Genomic DNA, 25,276 nt, shown 5'->3' with positions numbered 1-25,276 from the left:
GTCCCCCGCAAGCCTGCTGAGGGCCTCTCCCGCCACTGATGCTGGGTTGAGTATATTTCCCTTTCAGTTTCTACTCCAAAACTATACACAGAATCCCACGTATCTCAAATTCCACCCCTGTGCAATCCTTGTGTCTATTCTGAACACTAGAGAAACACTCAAGAACAGACAAACTGATCCAGAGAGGAGAGACGGGGCAAGGTGGATGATACCTTCCCCTCGGGTCCTCCCGCTCGGACCTGGTAACCCTCCTGGAGGTTCCGTTGTAGAAAAGTCTTTTGCCCACGTCGCTCATGAACTTGGAGGGACAGGGCAGACTAACACAAATCAGGGTGGGTAGAAGGAGGCTGGCGGTGATTTGCGGCACCGAGGAGAAGGCACGGACCATGCAGAGGCTGCTTCCTGAGGTGTGCTGGAGGCCGGCTTGGTGTCATAATAGTTTTTTGAAAAACCAAGAGAAGAATGTGTGCCTGGGGAGGAGTACCTGAGTCCCGAGCAATTTCGGGGTGGTGGTTGTGGTGGTGGTCAGAATTAGAGAACTACTGAGTCTTGACTTGTTTAGGTAGCTGGAAAAATCAGATTTTCCCTGAAATGCCATGCATAATGGAACTTGTCTCCTTGGTATCCACCCTAGGATGGAGAACTGAAAATAGCTCTCCGAGTCTCAGTGCCAAAGCGAACCAGGTAACGGGCTACAGGGTGCCTACGGCTTCTCTCACTTTTTTCTTATGTTCCTGGAAAGCTCCCTGCTCTGCAAGAAAATGATCTGCCCACCAAAACGGGTGGCTGACTTCTGTGTACCACACGCTCTAGTGATCAGCTGCAGGCTGGGGCTGGGAAGCAGTAGGTGTTTCAACCAAGCAGTGAAAGAGGAAACCCGTGACCCCAGGGTACAGCCTCCAAAAACGTGCCCAAGGAGATAAGGAATGCTGCCGGCCCAGCACGTCTCCTCTATGGCCACGAGCTTGATCCTAAGGCTACCAGCTCTGCACCTGCAGCTCTCTGTGATTCTTTCCTCTGTATCCTCACATCTATCTAATCAGTTCCAGGTCCGAAGAAATGTATTCTGTGACTCCTAATGCTTTACCCCGCCTTTCTTTTGTGACTCTGTGAATATCCTTGCGTGGTCCCAGCAAGGCCGCAACAGCCGGGTCCCCTGGGACACCCGGGAGCTGATTTCCAGGCGAACGGACGCCTTACCTGTGCAGTTCCCGCCGCTTCTGTCCAGCTCGTAGCCTATCTCACACTCACAGCGGAACAGGCCGGGGAGGTTGTGGCAAGTTCCGAAAACACAGATGTTCGGAAGAGAGCACTCATCGATATCTTGGGGAAGGGCGAAAAAGGGGAGAAATTAAATTATTTTCCACTAAAGAGGTTGCCTAATGTAATTAGGCAAGTGATGTTATTCTTAAGAAAACGAAGACTGACATCAGCCTAGGTCCTTCTCCTACAGACTTGTAGACAATTTGTCCTGTTAAGGAAGTCTCCTAGGTGAGCACATACCTTTTCTCAGCCCCTGTTACACGCCCAGCGGTGGGCTAAGCATTTTTTGTGTATGTATCTCATTTGTGGAGTTTTATGTAGGTCCACATCGCTTTTGTAATGGTGGCCGAACAAGCCACCTTAGACTAAATTCTTGGTTTGTTTATTCTGTACTTATGCTTTGTTTACTTTTAGAGGAGGTGCTGGGGATTGAACCCAGGACCTTGTGCCTGGTCAGCATGCGCTCTGCCACTAAGCTATTACCCTCCCCCCTTGGTTGTTCTTATCTATACATTCACTGTGTTTGTTGTGAGTAAAAAGTTTAAGAACCACAAAGGCTTTGCGGTAACTTTTGTCCTCAGTTTTCTAGTCCTCTGTATCTGCAGGACTATGGCATGGGTGTGCAATTGTCGGCAGAGATCTAAAAACCGCAGATGCTTTTCCCGGGCCTCCACCCCCTGCCTCCCGTTAACATTCTGCTTGTGTAATTGACACGCAGGCACATTTGCAGCCTTGAGACTGGCTTTAAATAGCCATGAACACTGTCAGTGATGATTTATATTAAGAACAAACAAACAAAACCTTCCCTTATAGCATGAAGGGAAGCGAAACGTTGTGCTTATTTCTGTTCCCAGAGGTGGCGTGGTACCTGTTTTCCTTGGATGTTTGCAGTCACAGAAGTAAACAAGACATTAGGCACATGATCAAGAGCATAATCTACTTTCTTGCCTCAGAGAAACTTTGTATCAGACTCTTCCTATTTAGTATAAACTGGATAAAGAAAAGCCAATGGTTCTATAACAAAGAAAAGTATTTACATAGAACTATGTGAGGGAATTACTATACACAAGTCAGAGCTAAAGACTGATTTTGAGTTAATGTCCAATTAACAAGCAACAACTATTAGCTAAGACATTAATCAGAGTCTTGTCTAAACTTCTGCTGTCAATTGTTACCGTATATTTATTTCTACTGAAATCTTTTTAGTTCACTGCGGTCACTAATACTTCTCAACGAGGGATAAAGTTCTTGAATTTGACAAGTGTGGGTAAAAAGGAGAATCTTGCATTTCCTAGTGGGATCCATCCTCAGCCACAGGCTCTCAGGACTCTTCCTGTCTGAGTGACACTTCTCAGAAAGATGGAGACTTATACTGAGCGAGATCATGACATGTGGCATTATCTCGAGGGGTCCCCTACTGAATGGATTTGCGAAAGGCTGTTCCATGTTCGTCTATATTAGATATTTGGAGACCATGTGAGACATCCCCAGGACAGTACTGTACCTACGGACAAGATATCTGCTCTGCTATTATTTTGAAGTCTTTATTTCTAGGAACCAAACCATAGCAGAGATTAAAAACTATGTTTCCGTATTTAAAGAGAATCCTTCCTTATCAGGGCACCAGCACCTTGGGTTCTTTCCCCCAGCAATGGGGATGAACAGACTACACTGAGCTGACCACACACGGTTATCCTCATTCCCCTCTGACCGGCGGGTGGACTCCTGCAAACCATCTGGCCAAGCTTGGATGTGCAGCTTATGTTATGGCCAAAGATCTAAGATTTTCTCTGCACAAAGAGAAAGGGTCCAGCTGGAGACCTAATCGCTCCACCAACTGAACTGACCAGGTTAGATGGGAAGCCAAAACACACCTCAGTGTAAAAAGCAGAAAACCATCAGGAATGTTTAAATAACCTAATCTCATCGGGCCCTGCAAGACCCCTGGCAGCTTCCCCATCAGTTACCTTCACAGGCTTTGCCGTCAGCACTGGGCACAAAGCCCATGTCGCATTCACAGCGGTATCCTCCCGGGGCGTTCAGGCACTGGCCGTTGCCACACAGATTCAGATTCTCGGAGCACTCATCAAGATCTACAGCCAGAAAGGAACACAGGTGACTCTTTCTTAGCTGGGAGCTTTTTGAAGACTCAGGTCCAACAATTTTTTATCATTGTCACCTTCCTGAAGCTAGTGGTGTTTCACCATCATTTCTCCTTGATGTGTTTAAACCTATTTTTCTCTTCTGAATGCTAGTATTGAATATTCAGTGAACACGGGGTTCAGCTAGAGAATCCTGAATGCTACGTCATCTCTAACGTTTGCAAAATGGATGCTAAGTCAAACAGATCATTCTCGCTGAGGCTTTTGCAAGCAGGGTCATCAACATGGGGACACATCCCTGACAGGAAACATCACAGGGTGGTTTGTGCCTACTTCTCAAGTTTCGGGCTCAGCTCAGATGGGCAGCAATAGACCGAGAAGAGCAGCTACAGAAGAGACCAAGACTTGTTCCCTGCTCATCTCTTCTGAGTTTTGTTAATAATCAGAGGCATGATATATCAAACTCAGGAACCGCACATGCCTAATACATGAAACTTTGAATATTTTCTAAAAAGCAAATGGGGAGATGTATGAAGACAAAATGTCGCTGGCTTAGGCAAAAATAATTTCAAATATGATAAAACTTTTAATGAGTTTAAAAAATGTCCAGATAAATCACATAGTGGACCTCAGCTTCTTTTATGTTTAAATGACTTCTTGTGAACAGACTGCTCAGGACAAATGAATGCTTCAAATCACATGAGCAGCTATGCTACCTCACAGCCAGCAAGAAATGGATCTCATAGCTGATTTAATACTGCAGCCCTGACACAGAGTGTTGTCTGTATACATGTGGCATCACCTATTTATACAATCACGTTTCCAATCATATATATTTAAATATATGTAATAGTTCACATTAATTCTCTGACTATTCATTAGAGCTGAGAAGAAAATGTTATCAACATATTGTAAAACTGGAATGAATTCCTTTCAAAGCAGTTATGAAACTCTTACTTTACATCAATGGGGAATGATAACAGTGAGGGTGAGGGGGAGAAAAATATATGCTGTTGATCTGACCCACAACATCTCATTTCTTTTCCTCACATGGCTTCCTACCACAAGTTCACTCTTGGGTTTAGTATGGAAAACAAGTCAGCAGTGAGAAACAGGCACAAAAATATAAAGGCTGAGAATCTAAAAGGAAGTGTGATCTGTTTTAAACTCATGACATCACTACATACAGTGGCAGGTATATCAGCTGTATAGCTATATATATATATATACATACACACACACACACACACATACATATGTGTAAATACGTACTTAGTTTCTGCAGTCTCCCTAGTTGACGTGGCTACAAATTTCCATTCCAGATCGATGCAGTTTCAAATAGCTAATCTTTTCTGTTCAAAGTTGTCTATAACTAACTCAACCTTCAGAAAAGAACGGGTGGTCTGAATGACGCGGGGCACCTTGCGTTTCTGACTGCCATTTGCACAGCTGTTCCCGACACCAGCTCACCTGTACAAGTGAAGCCATCGCCCGTGTAGCCCTCCTTACAGAGGCAGCGGTAGGAGCCCATGGTGTTCTTGCAGTCTGCATGTTGGCTGCACATGTGGGTTCCATTGGAGCATTCGTCCAGATCTTAAGGAAGGGGGTTACACAACATTGTGAACAGAAAATGTGACGTTTAAAATCAGCAATACTCAGACAAATTAATTTTTTCTATACAGAATCGGTATGTTCATATTTATAATCCACGCAGTGCATAAGAAGCAATTTTGGTTATTTTCCAACCCACCGGTGCACTTAATGCCATCTCCGATCCACCCGGGGCTGCAGCTACATTTGAAGCTTCCTGCCGTGTTGGTACATACAGCATGTCTGTGGCAGTTGTGTGCTCCAATTTCACACTCATTGATGTCTGGAAGAACAACCAGTGGTTTAAAAAACAAGTTTAGCACGGATGCCTTTTGGGTCTTTTACATAACTTAGCAATACTCAAAAGTTGACTTGCTTTCACACCTCTCCCAGTATAACATAGGTGAGTTTAGCATCCACACATACACTGTGCATATGTTAAACAGCTTTGAATCTCAATTTATAAAGAACCATATGATGCTACTTGATATTGGTAACGCTAATTATTTTCCGTTATTTTTATGTTAAGTGTCCAATCATTGCAAAACAAAATGAGCCTCCTTCTAGTGGAAGATCTTAAAAAGTGAGTTCCTAACGCTCCACCCTATTAGCACTTGCAGTCATACGTTTCTGCTCCCAATATTCTTATTAAATCAACTATGCAGAAATGGTGCGCATTGCTTTCATATCTCCTACAAAGGAACACAATGTTGCTGGCATGTTAGAAAACTTTCTCAGTCATAGTCTCTATCCTAAATATCTTTCATTCTTAAATGTAAAACACTGTATTATTTCAACATGCTTTATTTCTGTAGAAGTTTTACTTTAGGTATTGCTAATTCAAGTGTTTACAGAGAATATTCCTTAAGGCAGTGTGTGAACCATCTTTTCTCTAGCTTCTTAGAGTCCTAGCACCTTGGGATCCAATCCTTCTTGCATATTTCATGTAAAACTCAAATTAATTCAATACAGATTTTTCGGTAAAAGGAGAGAGAACCAGATTAGGGTCACACTGCTAAAAGACTCCAAATTCTCAAAACTTCTCCATTTGAAACTCTCTTCAAAATTCCATTTCCAAATTTAGCCAACATAGATTCTATAACACAGAAGCGTTATGGATGAGGCTATAAAGTGAAATATGTTTTGTTTCCAGTGATATTGTGATTTACAACAAGAAATATATATTTGGTCTTTGTCCTGTTTCTGGCACAGAGCTCCTAAAACCCTTGGAATTTCCTAAGTGCTGAGAGTGATAAAGGTGTCTTTTGTTATGTTAATGAGGTGACTTTTGGAAAGCAAGTAAGGATGGGGGCTGGTTGCCAAGAGAATCAACAACATGATTAGACGGTTGGAACTTTCAGTTCCACCGGCAACCTCTAAGGAGGGGAGAGGGGCTGGAGGTTGAATCAATCACCAAAGGTCAATGATTTAATCAGCCATGCCCCCTGTAATGGAACCTCCAGAAAAACCCAAAAGGATAGGGTTTGGACGGCTTCCAGGCTGGTGAAGAGTGAGGATTTGGGGACAGTGGCATGCTCCGAGAAAGCGTGAAGGCTCTGTGCCACCTCCCCATAACTGCCCTGTGCCTTCCATCTGACTGTTCTGAGTTATACACTTTTAATAAACTGATAATCTAATGGTTTCCTGAGGTCTGTGAGCCACTCCAGCAAATTAGTCAAACCCAAGGATGGGGTAGTGGGAGCCTCTGATTTATAGCCTATTGGTCAGAAGCACATGCAGCAAGCAACCTGGAATTGTAACTGGCATCTGAAATGAGGACAATTCTATGGGACTGAGCCCTTAACCCGTGGGATCTGACACTACTCCCAGGTAGACAGTTGTCAGAATTAAGTTGAATTGTAAGATAGTGAGTCAGTGATCATAACTGAAATTGGTACCAGACCCTTATTTCCCAAAATTAATCTATTATATAATGAAAGACAGGCACTTAACCTCATAATCAACCTTTTCATTAACTAAGAACAAGAACTCCCAGGTATGGAAACAACGATTCTACGTGGAAGCCAACGTCTAACACAAAACTTAGGTTAAGAAGGCAAACCTTGGCATGTGCAATGTTGCAGGAATTTTCAGTGACCACTTGAATAGTGGCATGAAAAAGAAACTGGGCAAGCAACTTATGTTTACCCTTTTGTTTACTTAAGAAGCCCAATTAAATGATTTGAAAGTGTTTGGAACACGCTGTTTGCCAAATGTTCCATCTGAAGTTCTGAAATGGTCCTGAGATCTTTGGCTTCTTTTACAACTTCCAGAGCAAACATAAAATAAAATAATGACATCTTTCCTATAAAAACATTTAGTAAGATCACTAATAATTATGAAATGAAAACATGCCTGGAAGAATGTTCTTACAGCTCCAGCGTGTTGTATAGGTGAATTTTAATGTAACCTTGGCAGCCGCACGGACCTATTGAGTTATTAAGGCCAGGTCAAGGCAGGCACATACCAGGCAGCTTTAAACTTGTGAGCTTTAACCAACTGACTAATTGAGCCCGGCACATTCCAAGGAAATGAGGAGAAAGGCTGACCCAGGGATAATAGCGGGAAACGGGCACGGAATTCAAGAAAGTAAGGCTGACCTAAGAGCTCCCAAGGAGGGTGGCGGACACTTCTTTCCTCCTCGGATAATCACTCCCCTCAGAGTTAATGATGCAAACCACCACTTTTGCAGAGTCCTGCCTCGGTGTCCCTCCTTTATTTGTCATGATCTCTGAGTTAGAAACAATGAGCTTCAATTGCCTAAGTACTGAGATCTCCAGATGCTACAGAATCAAGGAATTTTCTGAAATGTAAAGAATTTGACTTTCCCAAGCCTCAGCTTCTCAGAGAAGGAAACAGAGGTCCCTAAAGGCATAGGAGCACCTGGAACTCAGTTTCCCTGTCCCCTGCCCGGTGTTCTTGATCTTGGGCCACAGCTGCCTAACCAGGTTGATTTCTTTAGTCACATCAGGACTTTACTCCAAGTCCTGCTCAGAATAAATCCTTGGACGTCCTGCTTTCAAAATCTTGGTTGAGTATTAGCAGACTTACAGAAATATTCACTAATCTTTTCTATGGAGTCCAGTTTTTCAGAGATGATCATCGCCTATCAATCTAGTAATTCTGTTATCTTTGTCTTTTCAATTTTCTAATAACCAAAGGTACTCATATCTTCCTGGGGATTTTTTACCTTCCATATTTAATCTTGCAATTAAGAACTTTTTTTTTTAAAGGAGAGTCTCCCTCCTTTTTGTTATCATTAATAATATGCTAATATAAATTTCTAATTCAAGTAAATATTTGCAGTTTTCAGGGTGAAAAGAAATTATATTTGCAAGAGGCCATGTCTTGTGGGCTTTGGGACAGCATGAGAGAGTAACCCAGGAGCCAATATTCAGTTCCCCATTTTGTGACTGTTTGCATAAGCCATTATCTCAATGGCTTACACTACCTGTATGTTACAAGTGAATAGAAAGACTTGGTCATAAAGTGCAAAGGCATCTCTGAATAAAAGGTTTCTGCATCTGTGTGTGTGTGTGTTTGTGTATGTGTGCACGCGCGCGCGCGCGTGCGTGCATATACGCGCATGCATATACATACACCAACTATCATTCACTAATCCTTTCCATGGCAGACATGGGCTTCATTTTAAAAAGCAAACAGAAGGGGAAACTGAGCTATAAGGGAAACAAGCAAACAAAAACACTGTGTTCAAACATATTCAAACACTCTACTCTTCAATAATGTGAAGGAAACACAGCACACGCTTGCCAAGAACATCTCTTTCTGCACAAATGTTCTCTTTCCCCCACAAGTTTGCTCCAGACAGAAAATTCCTTTTTAAGATTAAGTGCAAGCCAAGAAAAGCAACGAAATTCAAATTTAGGGCTGACACTGCAACCTCCTTCACCCCACCAAAGCTCCCTCACAAAGACTCAGAGGGTCTAGCTGCATGGCTCTCCGGAAGGGCAAGGGTGTGGTCTGAGCAGACCCCATGCACAGGGTCTGGGTGTGTCGCACTTGCGTCTGACATCTGAGAAAGAGCTTGTGCTCTGAGCCGCTCTGGCCCCCTCTGACAGCCATGTTGGGAGAGGCGGTATCACCCACGCAAACACCTGCCTTCCCGCCACCTGGGCATCAGTCATGAGGACTCTAGTCCCGCAGGGTGGGCACCCTGTGGAATCTCCTTGGTGAGGCACAGGGGAAGCGGGCGTTAGAGTGAATGGAGACACCAATGTGAAGGCTACTTGGATTTCTCAATTTGGAACCCATATTTGAGCCAAGATGCTTTAACTGAACACCCACCCACGGAGTTTTCACAGGCTGACAGCCAGAGGAGGACAATTAGCAGTGATAAGACGCGGGAGGGGAATAAGCACACATTTTCACTGAGTGCTGGCAGTTTTGAAGTATGATACTCATACTTCAAAACTGCCAGCTTGCCAAGACCCCTAGCAACACGTCTTGCGTGGAAAGCAGAAAATTTGGGAAACGAAACTGCCCAGCAGTCCCGCAATTTTAACAGAAAATCATTTTGATTTTAACGGTACGCCTTATTCGCTAACTGTCTGAGGGAGCGCACGTTGGGAGCTGGGTTCTTACAGATCAGCTTGGGGAAGCCAGAACCCGCCGGGTTTGGCACCTAGAGGCAGCCTAGTTTTTCTTCTTCCAATTCGTTGTCTGATTACAATGATGCGGAGTGAGCACCCAAAGCCTTGCACGTGTGGGCCACAGAAGCATCGTAATCCAGCCCCCTTAAGCCAAGGACAGAAGAGCTGTGGTCTAGGTTTCAAGAAAACATACTTTCTCCCTTCATTAAACTGAATGTTCCCTTCAGCCATATCCACGATTTGAATAAAGCTTAAGGAGACAGAAAGAAACCCTTAACATCTGTGTGGGCTGGGAATGCAAGTCAGTGGGTGGATTCTGAACACTAAAGTGATTGCGGAGACAAAAAAAAAAAAAAACATGTTTATTTGTTAAAATGGAAACAATCAGTAATGACAAGTGAGCTGAAATATTTAGACAAAGCTGTAATGGAACCCAGAGGACTTTTTCTGAAGTTCTCATGAGATGAAGTCCCTCCCTCTGAAACAGCATACGTATTTTTACCATTCCTTTACAAGGTACTCATTAAAATGTAGGTATATGTATAGGTCTGTATACATATTATATATAATACGTAGGGAAATAGATGTAGCTGTGTTTCTTTTGTCTGTCATCAAAAACATCATTCCAGGTCTGTTCTTCACTGCTCTTTGTTGCGAGGCTTGCTTATCCCATTAGGTGAAGAGACACATCTCTATTTACATTAGTTGCCTGGGACATTATAAACACTTGTCTTTAACGTGACTATCACCAAGGTAACCCGATGGGATTCTAAGTTGTGAGTGACACTAATTTTAAACTAAAAGCAGGCTAAAAGAGCCCTAGTTACATGAGATTAAGAAAAAAAATTGGCTCAGATTTCTGAAAACTTATTTTTAAGTATACCAAACTTGCTGCCAATTCCTGTTTGTGTAAGTCATTTCCAACCAAATGTGATACCCTTGGTTGTTAATAACACTATTTACAGAGAACCTCTTTCTCTTCCTGCCCTATGCACCTCCTCCTTCCACACTTCGCTGCAGGGGAACACTTGCATAACGAAGGAGCACCCTGGTGATTTCTTCAAGCTCAAGGATCAGTGAAAAGAACTGGGAATCAAACCCAGAGTTCTACTCGTCTACATGAGACCTTCACCCGTCAGGGCACTAGGGTATCGCAAGGGCCATGAAACTCAGTTCTTCCCACTACAGTGCTAGCTGGGTTTTATGAAATTGAAAAATCATTTCAGGCTACAATTTAAAAGTGGGAAGGGGGCTGCTGGCCCCTTGGGAAAAGACAGAGAATATCTCTTGGACTTGAAATCTCTGTTTCTGTTCATGGGACTTACTAGAAGACTGCTGTTCTTAATGCAAAACTGGTGTCATCTCAGCTACTACAGTGTACACAGCTCAGTGCAGTCTTAGGTTCCGGGCAAACTCCATTATGGGAAACAAGCCTTCTAATACACAGACTAAGAGTTTCCTTCTTTAAACTGATTTCAAGCATATCAGTAAATAGTAAAATAACATTCTGCTAGACTGGAGGTTATGTTTTTAATTAAAACGACTTCTCGACACTGTGTCTGTGTGTTGCATTTTATACCGATAATCACAGCTACTATTTACTGACCAGCTACTGCATGCCAAGCACACGTATGTAAGGGCGTTACATACATTATATCTGATTTATCTAAACTGATATTAATGTTGCACGAAAATCTGAGCTTTCTTCATGGTAGGAGGCCTAAAAATAATCAGCCTCTGCCCGCGCCTCTGTTAGCTGGAATTTGGAGCATGAAATTCTAGAGACCTTTTTCTTATAGGGAATGAGGACTGTCCCATTAGATTAGCTTCTCCCTTCATAGGAATCACGGTCCTCTGGGTTGAATTTCAGGGAGTTCAAAGTAGCCAAACAATGGTATTCGCCTCTTTTAGGTAAAATACAGTATGGAGCTGCCCTACCTTCCCCTGTATTACTACCAGACCAACACCCCTTACCTCCAAGTCCTGTATTTTTACTGGAAGCTAAAAATAAAATCTGAACCACAGACATGCTGAGCTAAGCATCATTTGTACCTGAGAGGTCACATGAGGACCTGAGATTTTAAGCTCTGTGCCATTTATCAGAATGGACCCCAGTCATGCTTCACATGAAGACTAATATAGTGAGGACGAAAGCATTCTAGGGTCATACTTCGTTTTACAATTTGGCTAGAATCTGTCATTTCTGAACCAATAGTAATTTATTGGTGATATCTGTATATCTATATGGTTGAAGTAAAGGATCTGTACATTTACCATGTCACCAATCTGCAAATATTTTAATGTTTGTTTTAAGTCACAATGGCTCGCCAAACTGGCTTTTGAAATTAAAGTCTGTCATTTGTAAAGAATTTATGCAGTTACCTAATTCAAGCTCACAATGATCGCCATTAGGTTTTAAATTATGTTGTATGCCATGATCTGTTTTATTACTGTAGGTAACTTCAGTAAAACTTTATCATTTCATGTACTAAACATCACTGCCTCAAGTTTGAAAACATCAACCAAACACTTCAAAACAATATCATTCACTCAAAGTGACTTCTGCCATTTGATGTTTAATAGAATAATCTCCTACAAATTTTGTGAAAAGACCTTCTTACATGCTGATTTTGTTTGGTATGAAAGAAACAAAATCAATGGTTTAATGGTCACTTCAGGAGATTTGCTAAACCCCAGGAATAAAGACTTACGAGGGCTACGGCAACTTACTATATCAAAAGCACACTCATTTAAGGGACTAGAAGACTGGGGAGAATTGATGAAATATATGAACTGTGGGTATGTTTCTTTAAGAAGTAATTTAACTCATGAGACCTTAAATGAAGGTGTTGGCAATGGAGGCTACTGGGAAAGGTCTGCTTTAACAAAGGGATATGAATGTTCGGAAATTAGCATGTTAACTACTTAGATGTGAAAATGTTATTTTAACCTTATAAAAATGTTGATGTTTATAGTGTTATTTATAGTGATAATTTATCCAATCTGCCTTTTTTCATAGGTAAAGAAAAAAAAAACCTCAGCTTAGATCAAATCCAAAGTATGACAAATTTCAAATAAATACTGGCTAAGTTAATGAAAAATCCTATAGGAAATGCTTTATAATGCACTTAAAATATTAATAGTTTTAAACTTGTATCAGTCTGTAATGATGGTAGCGATCTCTTCACTGTGTAAGGTTTTATTGTTCAATTTGAAAACACCTACCTGTGCAGCCGGTTTTCCCTTTTTTGCCGGAATATCCCATTTCACAGTGGCAGATAAATGAGCCTTTAGTGTTTTCACAGGTTCCACTCAGGCAGATATTTGGATTCAGGTCACATTCATTGACATCTGTAAATTACAGACACTATTAATAAATATACTCATTTGTTTGATATCATTGAAAACTTTCTCCCTGATATAAGGCAACTATGACAAATAAATAGAAAAGATGAGGTGTTTCCATGCAAAAAAAAAAATAGCCTATTTACATATCTCAATTCCCACTGGCTTTCTATATTGCAGGCTAACCATGCAGGCTAGCTTTATATCTCGGCCACAAGCAGGAGGTTAAGTGATCAAATAAACTGATTGACTCTAGGCTGGGCACAGAGCCTGTTAATGTGACAGTCTAGAAAACTTTTTAAAACAGCATATTCTGCTGCAAGATGAAAATTTTAATTCAGACTGCATGATGCGAACATTTTAGTTCCATACTTGAAAAGAAAAGATAGATGAGCTAGCAGTCTTAGCACAGATAGTTACGAACTTCACTTCTTTTCCAAATTAAAAATTAGCCTTTTTTAAAGTGACATTCACTTTAATTTCGAGGACTTCACAAATATTCAAGTAAGGGTTGTTGAAAGATATAAATGTGATATAATTTAAATAGTTTCAATTCTAGACTCTCGTTTCTGGCCAAGATGGATTCATAGGGACATTTACCTTCTTACATTAAATAACAACAACAAAAAGACAACATAGGCAACAAAGACAGTGTTCCCTGAGGGAGAGAAAACAAAGTCGGTGAGTTCTTCAAATGCCCCCAAATGACTGTACAGGAAGAGTTTTAAGGCAATGGGATAGGGAGGGGATGACGGGTGGAACCAGGCAATGTCTGTGAGCTGAGGGGATGAAGCTGGAAGTCCTAGAAGGCCAAGGCAGCAAGAGTTCATAGGGCAGAGTAAAGGACAAAAAAGAGATATACAGAGAGAGAGCAAGTTCCAAAGATCTGCAGGGGGTCCCAGCCAAGCACTCAGGTGAGTAGCGAACAGTACGTTCATGTAAGGAAATTACCTGAAGCTGGAGGAAATACCATCCAAAAGAATTAGAAGGAATAATCATCAGAGTTCCCAGAAGGCCTGGAATTGTGCCTGTGTCTACCAGCCAGACTGGAAAAGCTCATAATTCACTAAGAAGTGAACAGAGTACCCAGAAGGGTCTTGCCTCAGTAATAAAGCAAAATTAGCCCTACCCTAACTGCTGCTTAGAAGCTTAACAGCAAGACTTTGAAAGGATCAATCTGTTTCCAAATAACTTGATTATGTTCCAGAATAAAGCTCAAGAATATTCCTGGGAATATAAAAATATTCAGCACCTAGTAAGGCAAAATTTGAGATGTCTGGCATCCAATCAAAAATTACCAGGCATTCGATGAAGGAGGAGAATATGGCCCATAATAAAAAAGATGCTCAATTTATTGAAATGGCCCAGAATGGACACAGGTGATATAATTAGTAGACAAACACATTAAAACAGTTATTATAACTGTAGTCCATGTGTTCAAAAGCTAAAGAAATGATTGGACATATCAAGTAGAGACACAGAAGATACGAAAGAAGACCCAAATCAAACTCTGAGAGATTAAAACTACAATGTCTGAGATTAAAAACATATTGAATGAGATTAAAGGTAGATTAGATATTGCATTAAAAAGTTTAACAGAGGTGAAGACGCCAATAGAAACTCTCCAAATCAACCAGTTCTAAAATGCACTGCATTCTTGTCAGAAATAAATTTTGCCTGCCTTTCGTCAAACATTTTAAAAGCCTAAACTCTAGTCAGAGCGGAAGGAGGGTTAAGAGGACAGAAATAATGCATAGACATAGAAGAAATGTGCCTCTGGAGCTGCCCAGTGGTTAGCTCGGTCCGTACAATAGATCTGACAAGAGCATACCACCACAGTCACAAGGAACTTGCTCTTTGGAATGCTGGCTTTGGAACGTTAGTTCTATGCCCCTAATCAGCTTTACTCTTTCCATAGGCTCAATCAAGTACTCAAACAAAATCTTTACGTAACTTCAGTGTTTGTAACTAACCAGAAAAATTGGAAAATTCTGTCTTCGTTGCTTACCTACACAAGTCTTCATGTCTTCAGATGCCATGAAGCCATCGTAACACAAGCACCTGTACTCTCCAGGTATGTTTGTACACTGACCGCCATCACAGATGTTGGGGTTATCTTCACACTCATCAATGTCTGCAGAGAATAAAACCAACAATGGCATGTTGTTGACACTGGTTCCATTAATCAGTGATGAAGAAGTTAACTGGCCCAAGTCAAGTTCAGCCTGCTGGCATAAGACTATGAGCTGTCAAATCCAAATGAAGCGTTATATAAATTATCCCCTCAGGTGATCCTGAGTGAAAAAGGAGAAAACCGTTTTCAAAATTTATAATATAGAGTTCAGGATGGAGGTCCACACCACTAATCACTCAATTAGCACTTTTGTCTCTCGTATCAATTTATCCTCCAAAAATGATTAGGAACCTTATTTTTCTAATTTCCAGATTTAAATGCTTTCTGTTTGCTATCTGCTGTTTTACAGATACTTTAAGGTAAAAATTGCTTGAAATAAGCATATCTACTCAGGTGCATTTTTAGCAAAAATATTTATTTTCAAACTTTGGTTGTTACAGCCAAATTTGTATCTAAGGTGTTTAAGGGAGATTTTTACTAGGTCTAGTAATATAATTTTTGTTCCTAAACCTAAGTTTTCTTCTTAACCTGAGCCAAAATTAAAACCCACGCTACCCTCTCCCATTTCCCAGCTCTTGCTGACGGTATGACTCTTCTAGCCCAGGGGGATACAACAGGACGTGTAAATGAGACCAGCGGTTCTCAAACTGTAGCAGGCATCCAGAATCACTTGGAAGGCTTGTGAAAGCAAGTCATTGAGACCCACCCACGGGAGTTCGGATTCAGTGGGTCTGGGGTGGGGCCTGAGATTTTGCATCTCTAACGTATTCTCAGGTGATGCTGACTCTGCTGGTCCAGGGGACACAACTGAGTAGCACTGAAATAGGCCAGAAGATGGGATCCCTCAGACTTCTGATCCACGGAGAAAATGTATTTCGCATTCCATTTAATGAGCACGCGCCAGGTCCTCTGATAAGGGCTGTACGTACTCTCCCACACTGGCGACCTGAACCCCATTTTATAGAGGAGGGATCTGACGCCAAGGATCTTAATCAAGGACACACGGCTAAAATGTGTGACAAAACAAAGATCAGAGCTCAGGACCGTCTGAGTCCAAAGCCCAGACCCTGAACCACTCTATGTAGGGACCAGTTATCGAGAGAGCTCACAGGAGGCTCAAACCTACTCACCAGTGCATGACCTCTGGTCAGGCATAAGTGCGAATCCCGGCTGACAGCTACATTCATAGCTGCCTTCAGAGTTTGTGCAGAAGGTCTCACAACCACCGTTCATGATGCTGCATTCATCAATGTCTAAGAAAAAGGAAAATAGTATTACCTTCCTCTGTGTTTGTGATGATGGTACATGTTTAAAGCTTCCAGGCACGCGCAGCTCAGGTGGAACAAAACAAAATACAAAATTATAAAAGCATCCTAGGGCAATGGGAAGTCACTACATTGTTTGGTCCCTTCAACAAATATTAACTACAAACCTACTATGTGTTAGAGATGAGAATCTAATAGTGGATATGATGGACACTCCCCCTGCCTTCATGTTGGTTACATGGCAGTCAGGGAGTCAGATGAACAATTAATTACACAATATGTGGTGTACCACGTGCCGTGCAGGAGAAGTGCTGGGTGCTAGAACACATCTCAGTGATAACAATGGGCACACAGATAAAAGTTTCTGGGCTACAAACTTGACATTCAGTTTGGCCTAGATAGCAGTCCTTTTCAAGGACCAGAGTTGGAGCTCTGAGTTGTCCTGGGCCACGCTTCCGAAGAACTGGGGCTGATTTATGATTTGGGGTGGAAACCATGTGAGACCTGGCAGTTCCACATAGGGTATGCCTCAAATCAGGCAAAAACTGGCCGTTTCTAGAGTTTCACTTTGACTCTGGGCACAATAAAGCCACAGGGCTTTCTGTGCCACTCTTCCCAGCATAACTAAACCTCCCAAGGGCCAGCCACAAAGCAAAATGCTTGTGCCACAAAACCCAATTTCTAAAGCGCGCTAGACGTGGGCTCTATTGCATTATGAGCTATAAACACACTATGCTCTTCTTCCCAATAATTATTCTTTGGAATCTCTGAGCTGCTCTAAACCACCTAAGGGCAAAGAATCACACCCTGTGCTTTATTATCTCTCTCAAGACACTCACCATGCTGCGTTCATTTCAGGTGGTTATTAATCAGTGTGCACTCGTGGAAACAAAGCTGCTGTTCACTATTCGAAGCAGCACAGGTCAAATTATACTTGCTAGAGCTAAACACCCCACAGCCTGCATCGAACTCGTTCTTTAAACAGACAAGGGAGGTGAGACCCAAAGCCTGCAAGCCACTCAGAGGAGAATTTTACCTCCAGGGAAACAGGAAAGATTAAGTAACTAGTGATGGAAACAGAACCCAGAGAAGATTGCTTGACTGTTTTGGAAAGAGACGGCAGAAAATAAGAAACAGCACAAAGCAGAGAGCTCACCAACACAGAAGAGCCTGTCCGGGGTGGAGTGGTAGCCGGGGTTGCAGGCACACTGGTACTTCCCGATGAGGTTGACGCAGCGGCCGTGCGGGCAGAGGTGCGCGCTCAGCTCGCACTCGTTGATGTCTGTTTGGAAAACAAGAATAGCGGGGAGGGTACAGCTCAGGGCTAGAGCCTGCGTCCATCCCCAGTACCTTCATTTTAAAAACAAATAAATAAATAAACCTAATTACCTCCCCCAACCCCCCCTCCTAAAAATAACAATGAAAACAAACCAAAAAAAAAAAAAAAAACCCAAAAAAATTTAAGAAAAAGGAAAACAAGAATAGCATAAGCCTCCAGCCATAAGCCTCTGACTCTGGCAGAGATGCGGGCTGAACGACTGACGACAGGTAAGTGGCTTCCTCCTTACCTATACACGCTGAGATGTTGGGGGACAGCTGATGACCAGAAGGACATTCACAGCGGTAACTTCCCTCAGTGTTTAGGCAAACGCCTCCTCGGCACAGCAGAGGGTCTCTCTGACACTCATCGATATCTGCAAAATGGAAGCGACCCCTGTTGGAGGTGCGGGTGGCGTCCTGCCCAGGTCCCCGTGACCAGGCTGGCGCGCTCACTGCCCACCGCCCGGGTGCTGAGAGTCCTGGCTGGATCACAGGCTCCCCTCTTGGAGAACTGCTGTCCACCTCAGTCAGGTGAGAGGCTACGTCCCCCTTCCCACGCTGGGGGCTGCCCACGGCCGACAGCTGATTGAGCTGACGTGGCAGTAGGAAATCTCGGCCTCCTCGCCCCAACGCGGGACAACCCTGGTGCCATTCACACTCCAGGGCCCCTGTGGGATCTGGGTGAAGCTAAAGTGCAGCTGAACAATTTGCTTCTCTTCTTCCCCTGCCCTAAGCTGCTTTCCTCACTTCCTTACGGGTTCCTCCTAAGAGTACGCCCTCGAAAAATATTCCCATCTCTACTACATACAGAACAGATAAACCCCAAGGTCCTACTGTATAGCACAGGGAACTAAATTCAATGGCTTGTAGTAATCTGTAATGAAAAAGAATATGAAAAAGAATATATATATATATATGTATATGTATATGTATATACACACCTATGTATCCATGAAGCACTATGCTATACACCAGAAGCTAATATATTGTAAATCGACTATACTTCAATTTAAAAAATGAGAGAGAAAAAAAATCCCCACCTCAGGCTTGTTTCTAGGGAACACGATCTAACGCAACTATCTTAATCAATCTCCTTTTCTAGAAATGATGAACAGAAACCCTCTTATGTGACCCCCGACACAGCTTACGTTTGGATTGTTCTTTCGTGCCTGGGGTGTCTATTCCGAGCGTTAGACTCACTTCCCTGGGAGCCGTGACTGGTGTCTGAGGCTCCCCACCGCCCCACAGCACGAATTCCCGCATTCCTTCCACATGTCAGTTTCTGTCTGCCACAGACCAGTCCCTGACTCACTGGTCAGGAGACCAGCGCACTGGGGGAGCAGGAAGAACCTGGGGCACAGGCGGTGAGTCACCAAAGCTTCTCGGGTTTTTTCTGTGCTGTGCGATGGCATGGTCCCACACTCACCCATGCAGTTCTTCATCATCATGAATCCGCTTTCATAGCCTTCATCGCACTTGCATTCAAAGTCCCCTGGGGTGTTCACGCACTGGCCTCGGCCGCAGAGGTCGGGAGATATGCGGCATTCATCAATGTCTGCAAAAAAAAAAAAAAAAAAAAAGCAGTAAGTGGCAGCAAATGAGTGCCGGAGTAGCTTTACTTCTTGTGGCAACATGTTAAAGACAAAGAGTTCCCAAGGGCGTCCCCCCAGGGGAGAGCCCCTTCACTGACCTGTGCAGTTCCTCTCTTCAGAATCCAGAGCAAAGCCACTGTCACACCTGCACTTGAAGCTGCCGATGGTGTTTCTGCACTTGCCATGGGTGCAGAGGTTGGGGATCATCTTGCACTCGTTGATATCTTCACGAAAAAGAAAACGTGGGGAAAGTTCAGAAGCAACCAACTAGGAGTTCCCAAGGCCCCATTTTACACCCAGCAAGTTAGAGGGTCTTCACTGAAGGACGTGGTAATACTTACTGGAGAAAAAAATGTGTGCTGATCCATGAGAGACAGGACTTTGTGAACAGTTCTAGATTTTTAAACTATTACAGTTTAGGAAGTATTATTAAAGAAGTAAAGAGCCTGTTTACTTGGACTTCTAGCGCCCAGCACACCAAACGCTGAACTATTTGCTGAAGGAAAGAATGAAAATTCTAAACCACAAGCATCTATGCTTAAAAATGTGTAGAAGATTTTCAAATATATTGCCCCACAGCAACCAGTTGAGTATGCAGTGGAATGAGATATTCATTTGTACTTTTTGATGCTTTTTTTATACTTAAATTACTGGAATTTCAAAGGAGGTGCCATTTGTAATTTAAACTATTTGCAAACAGTGTATAGAATTTAAAACATTTTCTCAAATAATGTATGCTACTTTAAAATATTTTCTCAATTAATACGAAGGTTTCATTAATGTAATTAAAAGAGTTCTTGTACACATAGAGACTGCATATGTAACATGTGATCTGAATTTCCCCTTATAGGGGCCTTTCCAAAGCAACAGCAAGAGCTCAAGACACACAAGTGCGTTTTCACCAAATGTCAGGAGAGACAGAACTGGCAGATCAGCCCTCAAGACCGTCCAGTCCTTCTGCAGCAATGGATTGCCACAGCCTTTGGAAGCAAATCATTCAGGTTCCTCTGAATTTACTTAAGAGAAGCTAGAAGCTGTCTCTCTAGATGGTACAGTTTTAACCAGGGCTTCTTGAACCAAATGCTCAGTAGAAAAAAAAAAGTCTATATAAAAATGTCTTTTTTATGTAAGGTTAATTACGTGACATTTCTATACTCATTTCCCATTTGTAGAAGTTCATTTAGTTATAAGTATAATAAGCAGGTCCAGTCACAATGGGCAACCAACAGAAAACTATATATACTGGGAACATAAGCTGGGCCTCCCTGAATAATTGGAATCCTGAGTACGCCAAGTATGCTTTTTCCATGTGCCAAAGTAAACAAGTTCTGTATCATTGTGCATTAAGAAGTTAACTCAATTTTGGAATTAGATTAAATCTTTAACTTCTTATTTTTTACATGGGTTTTATATTAGAGCATGGTAAAATGAAATGTGAAATATTGTTACGTCACTGGAGTGTGTCTGTCACAAAGAGGCTGTATCTGGACAAAGAGGACCTGCCACTGGGTTTGTCGTGCCATTATCTGTACTCAGGTGGCCACAGTGACGTGGATGCTTCACATCAGCAGACAGAGCTTACATCTAGGGCGTTAGCCGATGGCTTCAAATTTTTCCAGGAAGATCTTTCTTTCATTTATGCTTAGCATTCGGGTAGTATTAAAATCTACTTTAACACTTAATAGTGACCAGATCCTCAGAAGTCCTGAGATGTAGAAAAAGAAAACTTGTGACAGGGTGAACACTGTGTAAAATTCACAAAGCAAAGAATGCACAACTAAGGTGATCAAGGGGTGACCAGACTGATGGTAATTCTGTCAGTGGGACTCTGGGCTCGTGCACATGCACCCTGGGTGGATCTAAGAAAGGAGCCATCAACCACTGAGACCACCCACCTTTGAAGAAAGGTTTTCCATTTGTAATTTCTTTGGTGGCGAAGCCGGATCCTCTGGGGCACAGCTCGTCGTACTCAGGGGTGTTTTTCACGGGGCACTCCTCACACTCATCGGTGCCCCAGGCGGCCCCAACGGAGCAGCAGCAGGCGTCCATGCGGTGGCGGCCGACCACGGGCAGGGTGCACTCCTCGTCCTCGTACCTCAGGAAGCAGGTCTCCAGGCGGATATCTGCCGGGGGGACGGGAACGGGGGGGGGGGGCTGAGGAGAGCAGAGCCGCCCTGCCTCCGCTGCCCCCCACTGCCCCCGTCGTGCTAGGCGAAGCACCGTACACATAATAGCTTCCTGCGAACTTACTGACTGCAATGAACTCTTCTCCCTCAAAAGGAACCTAGGCTTTGTCAGGGGACCTTCCCTCCTCATAAAGACTCTCTCCGGCAGCTCGGATTTATCTGCACCTCGGTCGTGCAATGTATCCTTTCAGCGTGAGGCATTTTCTGCTAATGCTACCTGAGGAGCAGCATCCTGAGAAACCCTGCCCTGGCCTTTGGGGAGCTGCCTTCCCCTGCACAGACCATGCACGCACCCCGGGGTGTCTTGACATCCCCTCCCTAGCGGAAAGCACACCTCAGCTGACTCCAGCGCCTTCAGCTCAGACGAACTTCCTCTCCGGAGAGGTGGAAGGGTAAACTCCGGAATGAGGACTGCCCTCCTCGCGGTTAAAGGGGAAGCACAGCAAAGAAAAGCCATTCACGGCTCTTCTCAAGTTCTTTTTTCACCCTGATGTGTGCTTATGTGCACATTCCCTTGGATACGCGGGGGACCCTGAGCTTCCTTTAATGTTAAAAAGCTTCTGAAGGCGTCTGAGCAACAGCACATTCAGGCTGCCTCTATAAAGATGCCTCATTTCAAAATGAATCCTAAATGAAACACTGAAGCATCTTTCAATGGAAGAACCTGGAAGAAGGTGCTCGTCAAATGCTGATCTCTCCTATACAACGAAACTAAGACTCAGAAAGGGACTGACTGACACGCGGAGTCACGAAAGGACTCCAGCCTCTGAATTCCAGCTCTTCTATCCTTTACTATTGCTTACATCATAAACCATAAAGTTCCATAGTTTAAGGCCGATTAATCCTAATTCATAAAGGATCCAAATCCCTTAACTGCCTGCCCCTCTTTCAGCCACTTACAGTGGTCCTTCTCTGAAGATGCTCTTCAGTGTCATACAGGGTCAGATGCACCATTCCAGAGTCACGGACTCAGAAGCCAGTGATCCAAAGGACATATTCCCGGCAGTCGGAAGCCACAGTGGTAACCCCAGAATAAGCCCAAGACCCCACAAGCATGACTGTAGGATCTCAAAACTGCTGCCACCGTGAGTCCCCAGGGCAGCTTTCTAAGAACTCAGGGTCTGGTGTTCAGGAGCTTCCGTGCCACTGTCCCTTGGGTTCTAGCAGTCGTCACAGAGGATCTCACCATGACTGTTGTCTGTAACAGCCCTCGTTCCCTTAGGTTCACTCCTCAGGGCTGTAACACTCTTCACTCCTGATACCCACAAGAACTTCCTGCAGGGACCTGTCCTTCTGGCGAATGGCACGCATGCCTAGCAAGCAGGGGCTACAGTTTCCAACTCAGCAAAAAATGTTCTTCTCACCAATTGCCTAGTACTCTATCTGTGTTCATTGCAAATGGGGGACAGATTTAAGAGCTCCAGAATAATAACCGTGATGGTAGTGATTTAATGCATAGTTATGTATCAATAAAGAACTAAAGTTTCTCTTCACTGACATATTCTGCACTCTTTTTTATAAAGAATAAGCAAAGTGCTGAGTGAGGAAGGCTATTTGTCAAGGGAACCACCATGAAGCCTGACAGAAATGCTGAATTTGGGACATGTGTGTCTATAGTTGGAACCAAGAACTCAGATCTATCTTGTTAACTGAGTTTTTAATGATCATTAAGAAATGTTCATTAGAAAAGTAATGATCCTGGGTTCAATCCCCACTCCCTCCTTTAAAAAGTAAATAAGCAAACTTAATTACATCTCCCCTAAAAAAATAAATAAATAAAAAGAAAAGTAATGAGCTCACGGTGGGGAGGGTATATAGCTTAGTGGTAGAGCACATGCTTAGCATGCATGAGGTCCTGGGCTCAATCCCCAGCACCTCCATTAAATAAATAAATAAATCTAATTACCTCCCCCCTCCACCCACATACCAAACAACAACAACAAAAAGAAAAAACAAATTTAAAAAGAAAAGTAATGAGCTCAGTCTTTACCTAGGCAGATCCTCCCTGTGGCATCCAAAGTCATCCCACTGGGACACTGACATTTAAATGATCCCTTAGAGTTAACACATAAGCCATTTTTGCATACTCCCGGGAACACTTCACATTCATCTATATCTATGGAGGAAAAAAGGCATGAAGTTAACATGTCTGTATAACATCATTCTACTTTATTCCATTCGTGGAGTCATATTATTCTCACAACTGAAAAGGCTACTATGAACCTGATACGTCTATAAAACTAGTTTGCCTCCAAATAATTCATGTTGAGTTTTTGGGATGTTTGAAAAGCAACTAGACCTAGCCCACCTACTACCAAAGATAAAAGAGTTTCTCCATCAGTCTCAGGGAGTAATGTTTGAGTTGTAAAGACAGGGAGTTGGTACGAGTTCTTGGGAACAGGGCTGGGTACTGGAGACGTCTCAGGTAAGGATCCCGGGGCTAAATAATTAGCTTTATGAGATCAGATGGCTGGAAGTAAGTAGAGAAACAGAAACTTGGTCTTTCAAACTAGCAAAGAAGAAAACAGCTTAAAGCTGATCAGAGAAAAAAAAAATCCACCACTGAGGAATGTGTGGGGCCAGTCAAGAGTCTCCTTTGAGAAATGCTGAGAAGTCCCAAGACAGTTTGTATCTAGTCCTATCTCAGCAGTGGTCTTGGGCTGCTCCATCAGAGCCTTGGTGGTCCCAGCTGGAGCTGGGGAGAGGTGGAATAGGCTCACGCTCATTCATTCATCATTCATTGCATCTGTCTCAAACGTACCAGTCCTTCCCAGCGTGCTTATTGGAGAACATTGTGTTCTCTGCACTTCTTTGGGAAAAATATTCACTTATCAAGTTAATCCAAAGAAAGGCACTTACTTGCAACACCAAAAAAGGGGAGCATTAGTCAAGAAACTCATACACACTATGTCTCTACTTAGAAGAAATAACTTTCCCAGTCAGGGATGTTGAGGGAAAAATGCTAAATCTTTCCTTATAAGAGAAATAAATGGGGAGGGGGATATTTACCTTTCGGGGTTTTGTTTTGATCTTGTTCTGGCCACTTGTATACCAAAATGTGCTGCTGAGGTCAGATAAGTTATTAACAATGGGTCTGGACCAGAGAAAGGCCAAAGGATTCAGTCATCATTTGGAAAGCAAGAACTTGGGTGGGGGTTATAGTGTTCCTCTTTATTTTAGGGAAAGAAACTTCACTTCATTCCACATATGGGACTAATTGCTGTTTTTAAAATTTTTCAGCTGCTGTGTCATGTCAGGTTGTGTTAGTCACCCTGACCTATGTCTATCTGGGACACTATGAGAAAGAATCATAGCAAACTGGAGAGAATCCACGTAGACTTTCAAAAATGAGGCAAGAGAACGTCCCTTTCTCATCATCCATGACCGTGAAACAAACACACAAACAGCAACAAACCAGGACAAGCCAAGAAACATACAAATCTCATAGCCTCCTCAAAAGCTTCCTTTTTTGTCTTCTTCATAGATAGTATTTTGAAAGTGCAGTCACCTGAAACTGGGCTTAGCCTAAAGCATTTCCAGCCACCCTGCCCTGTGGCTGTAGTGATCTGCTTATACGCTTAGCAGATACGCTTGTGAAATTAACGTCTGTTCTGTTCGGCAGTTTTCATCATTTTTTTTTTCCCTGCTGCATATTTCTCACTGGGAAGTTACATGACAGCTTTATCCAATCCAAGTTAATACAAGCATTTTTCACGCACACAGTGATTTATGGTTTATAAATAATCATAAATACCTTCACACTGTGTTCCTTTAATTCGTGAATAGCCTTTACCGCATATGGGATCTGTACAAGAAAACAAACAAAAAGCAAAAAAAAAAAATCTGAGATAACAATATCCAGACTTTGT

At 42.8% G+C, this 25,276-nt stretch overlaps 1 protein-coding gene across 1 annotated transcript in view; it reads right to left on the bottom strand.

The window, feature by feature from the left end:
* The window catches only part of FBN1 (fibrillin 1), a 238,547-nt gene that overhangs the window by 64,161 nt on the left and 149,110 nt on the right, over nt 1-25,276 (bottom strand). The window contains exons 22-35 of the mRNA XM_072962489.1: nt 25,162-25,212; nt 23,398-23,523; nt 21,117-21,344; nt 19,320-19,445; nt 19,056-19,184; nt 17,878-18,003; nt 17,466-17,591; nt 16,175-16,297; nt 14,919-15,044; nt 12,791-12,916; nt 5,116-5,238; nt 4,836-4,958; nt 3,231-3,356; nt 1,201-1,323 (exon numbers count right to left, since the gene is read on the bottom strand). Of these exons, the coding sequence (XP_072818590.1) occupies nt 1,201-1,323; nt 3,231-3,356; nt 4,836-4,958; nt 5,116-5,238; nt 12,791-12,916; nt 14,919-15,044; nt 16,175-16,297; nt 17,466-17,591; nt 17,878-18,003; nt 19,056-19,184; nt 19,320-19,445; nt 21,117-21,344; nt 23,398-23,523; nt 25,162-25,212 (1,782 nt within the window). The remainder of the gene's footprint in view (nt 1-1,200; nt 1,324-3,230; nt 3,357-4,835; nt 4,959-5,115; nt 5,239-12,790; nt 12,917-14,918; nt 15,045-16,174; nt 16,298-17,465; nt 17,592-17,877; nt 18,004-19,055; nt 19,185-19,319; nt 19,446-21,116; nt 21,345-23,397; nt 23,524-25,161; nt 25,213-25,276) is intronic.

This window comes from Vicugna pacos, chromosome 6, assembly GCF_048564905.1.
Source record: "Vicugna pacos chromosome 6, VicPac4, whole genome shotgun sequence".
NCBI classification, from domain to species: domain Eukaryota; kingdom Metazoa; phylum Chordata; class Mammalia; order Artiodactyla; family Camelidae; genus Vicugna; species Vicugna pacos.
The sequence above is the reverse complement of the archived record's forward strand: the minus strand, read 5'-3'. Positions and strand labels throughout refer to the sequence as shown.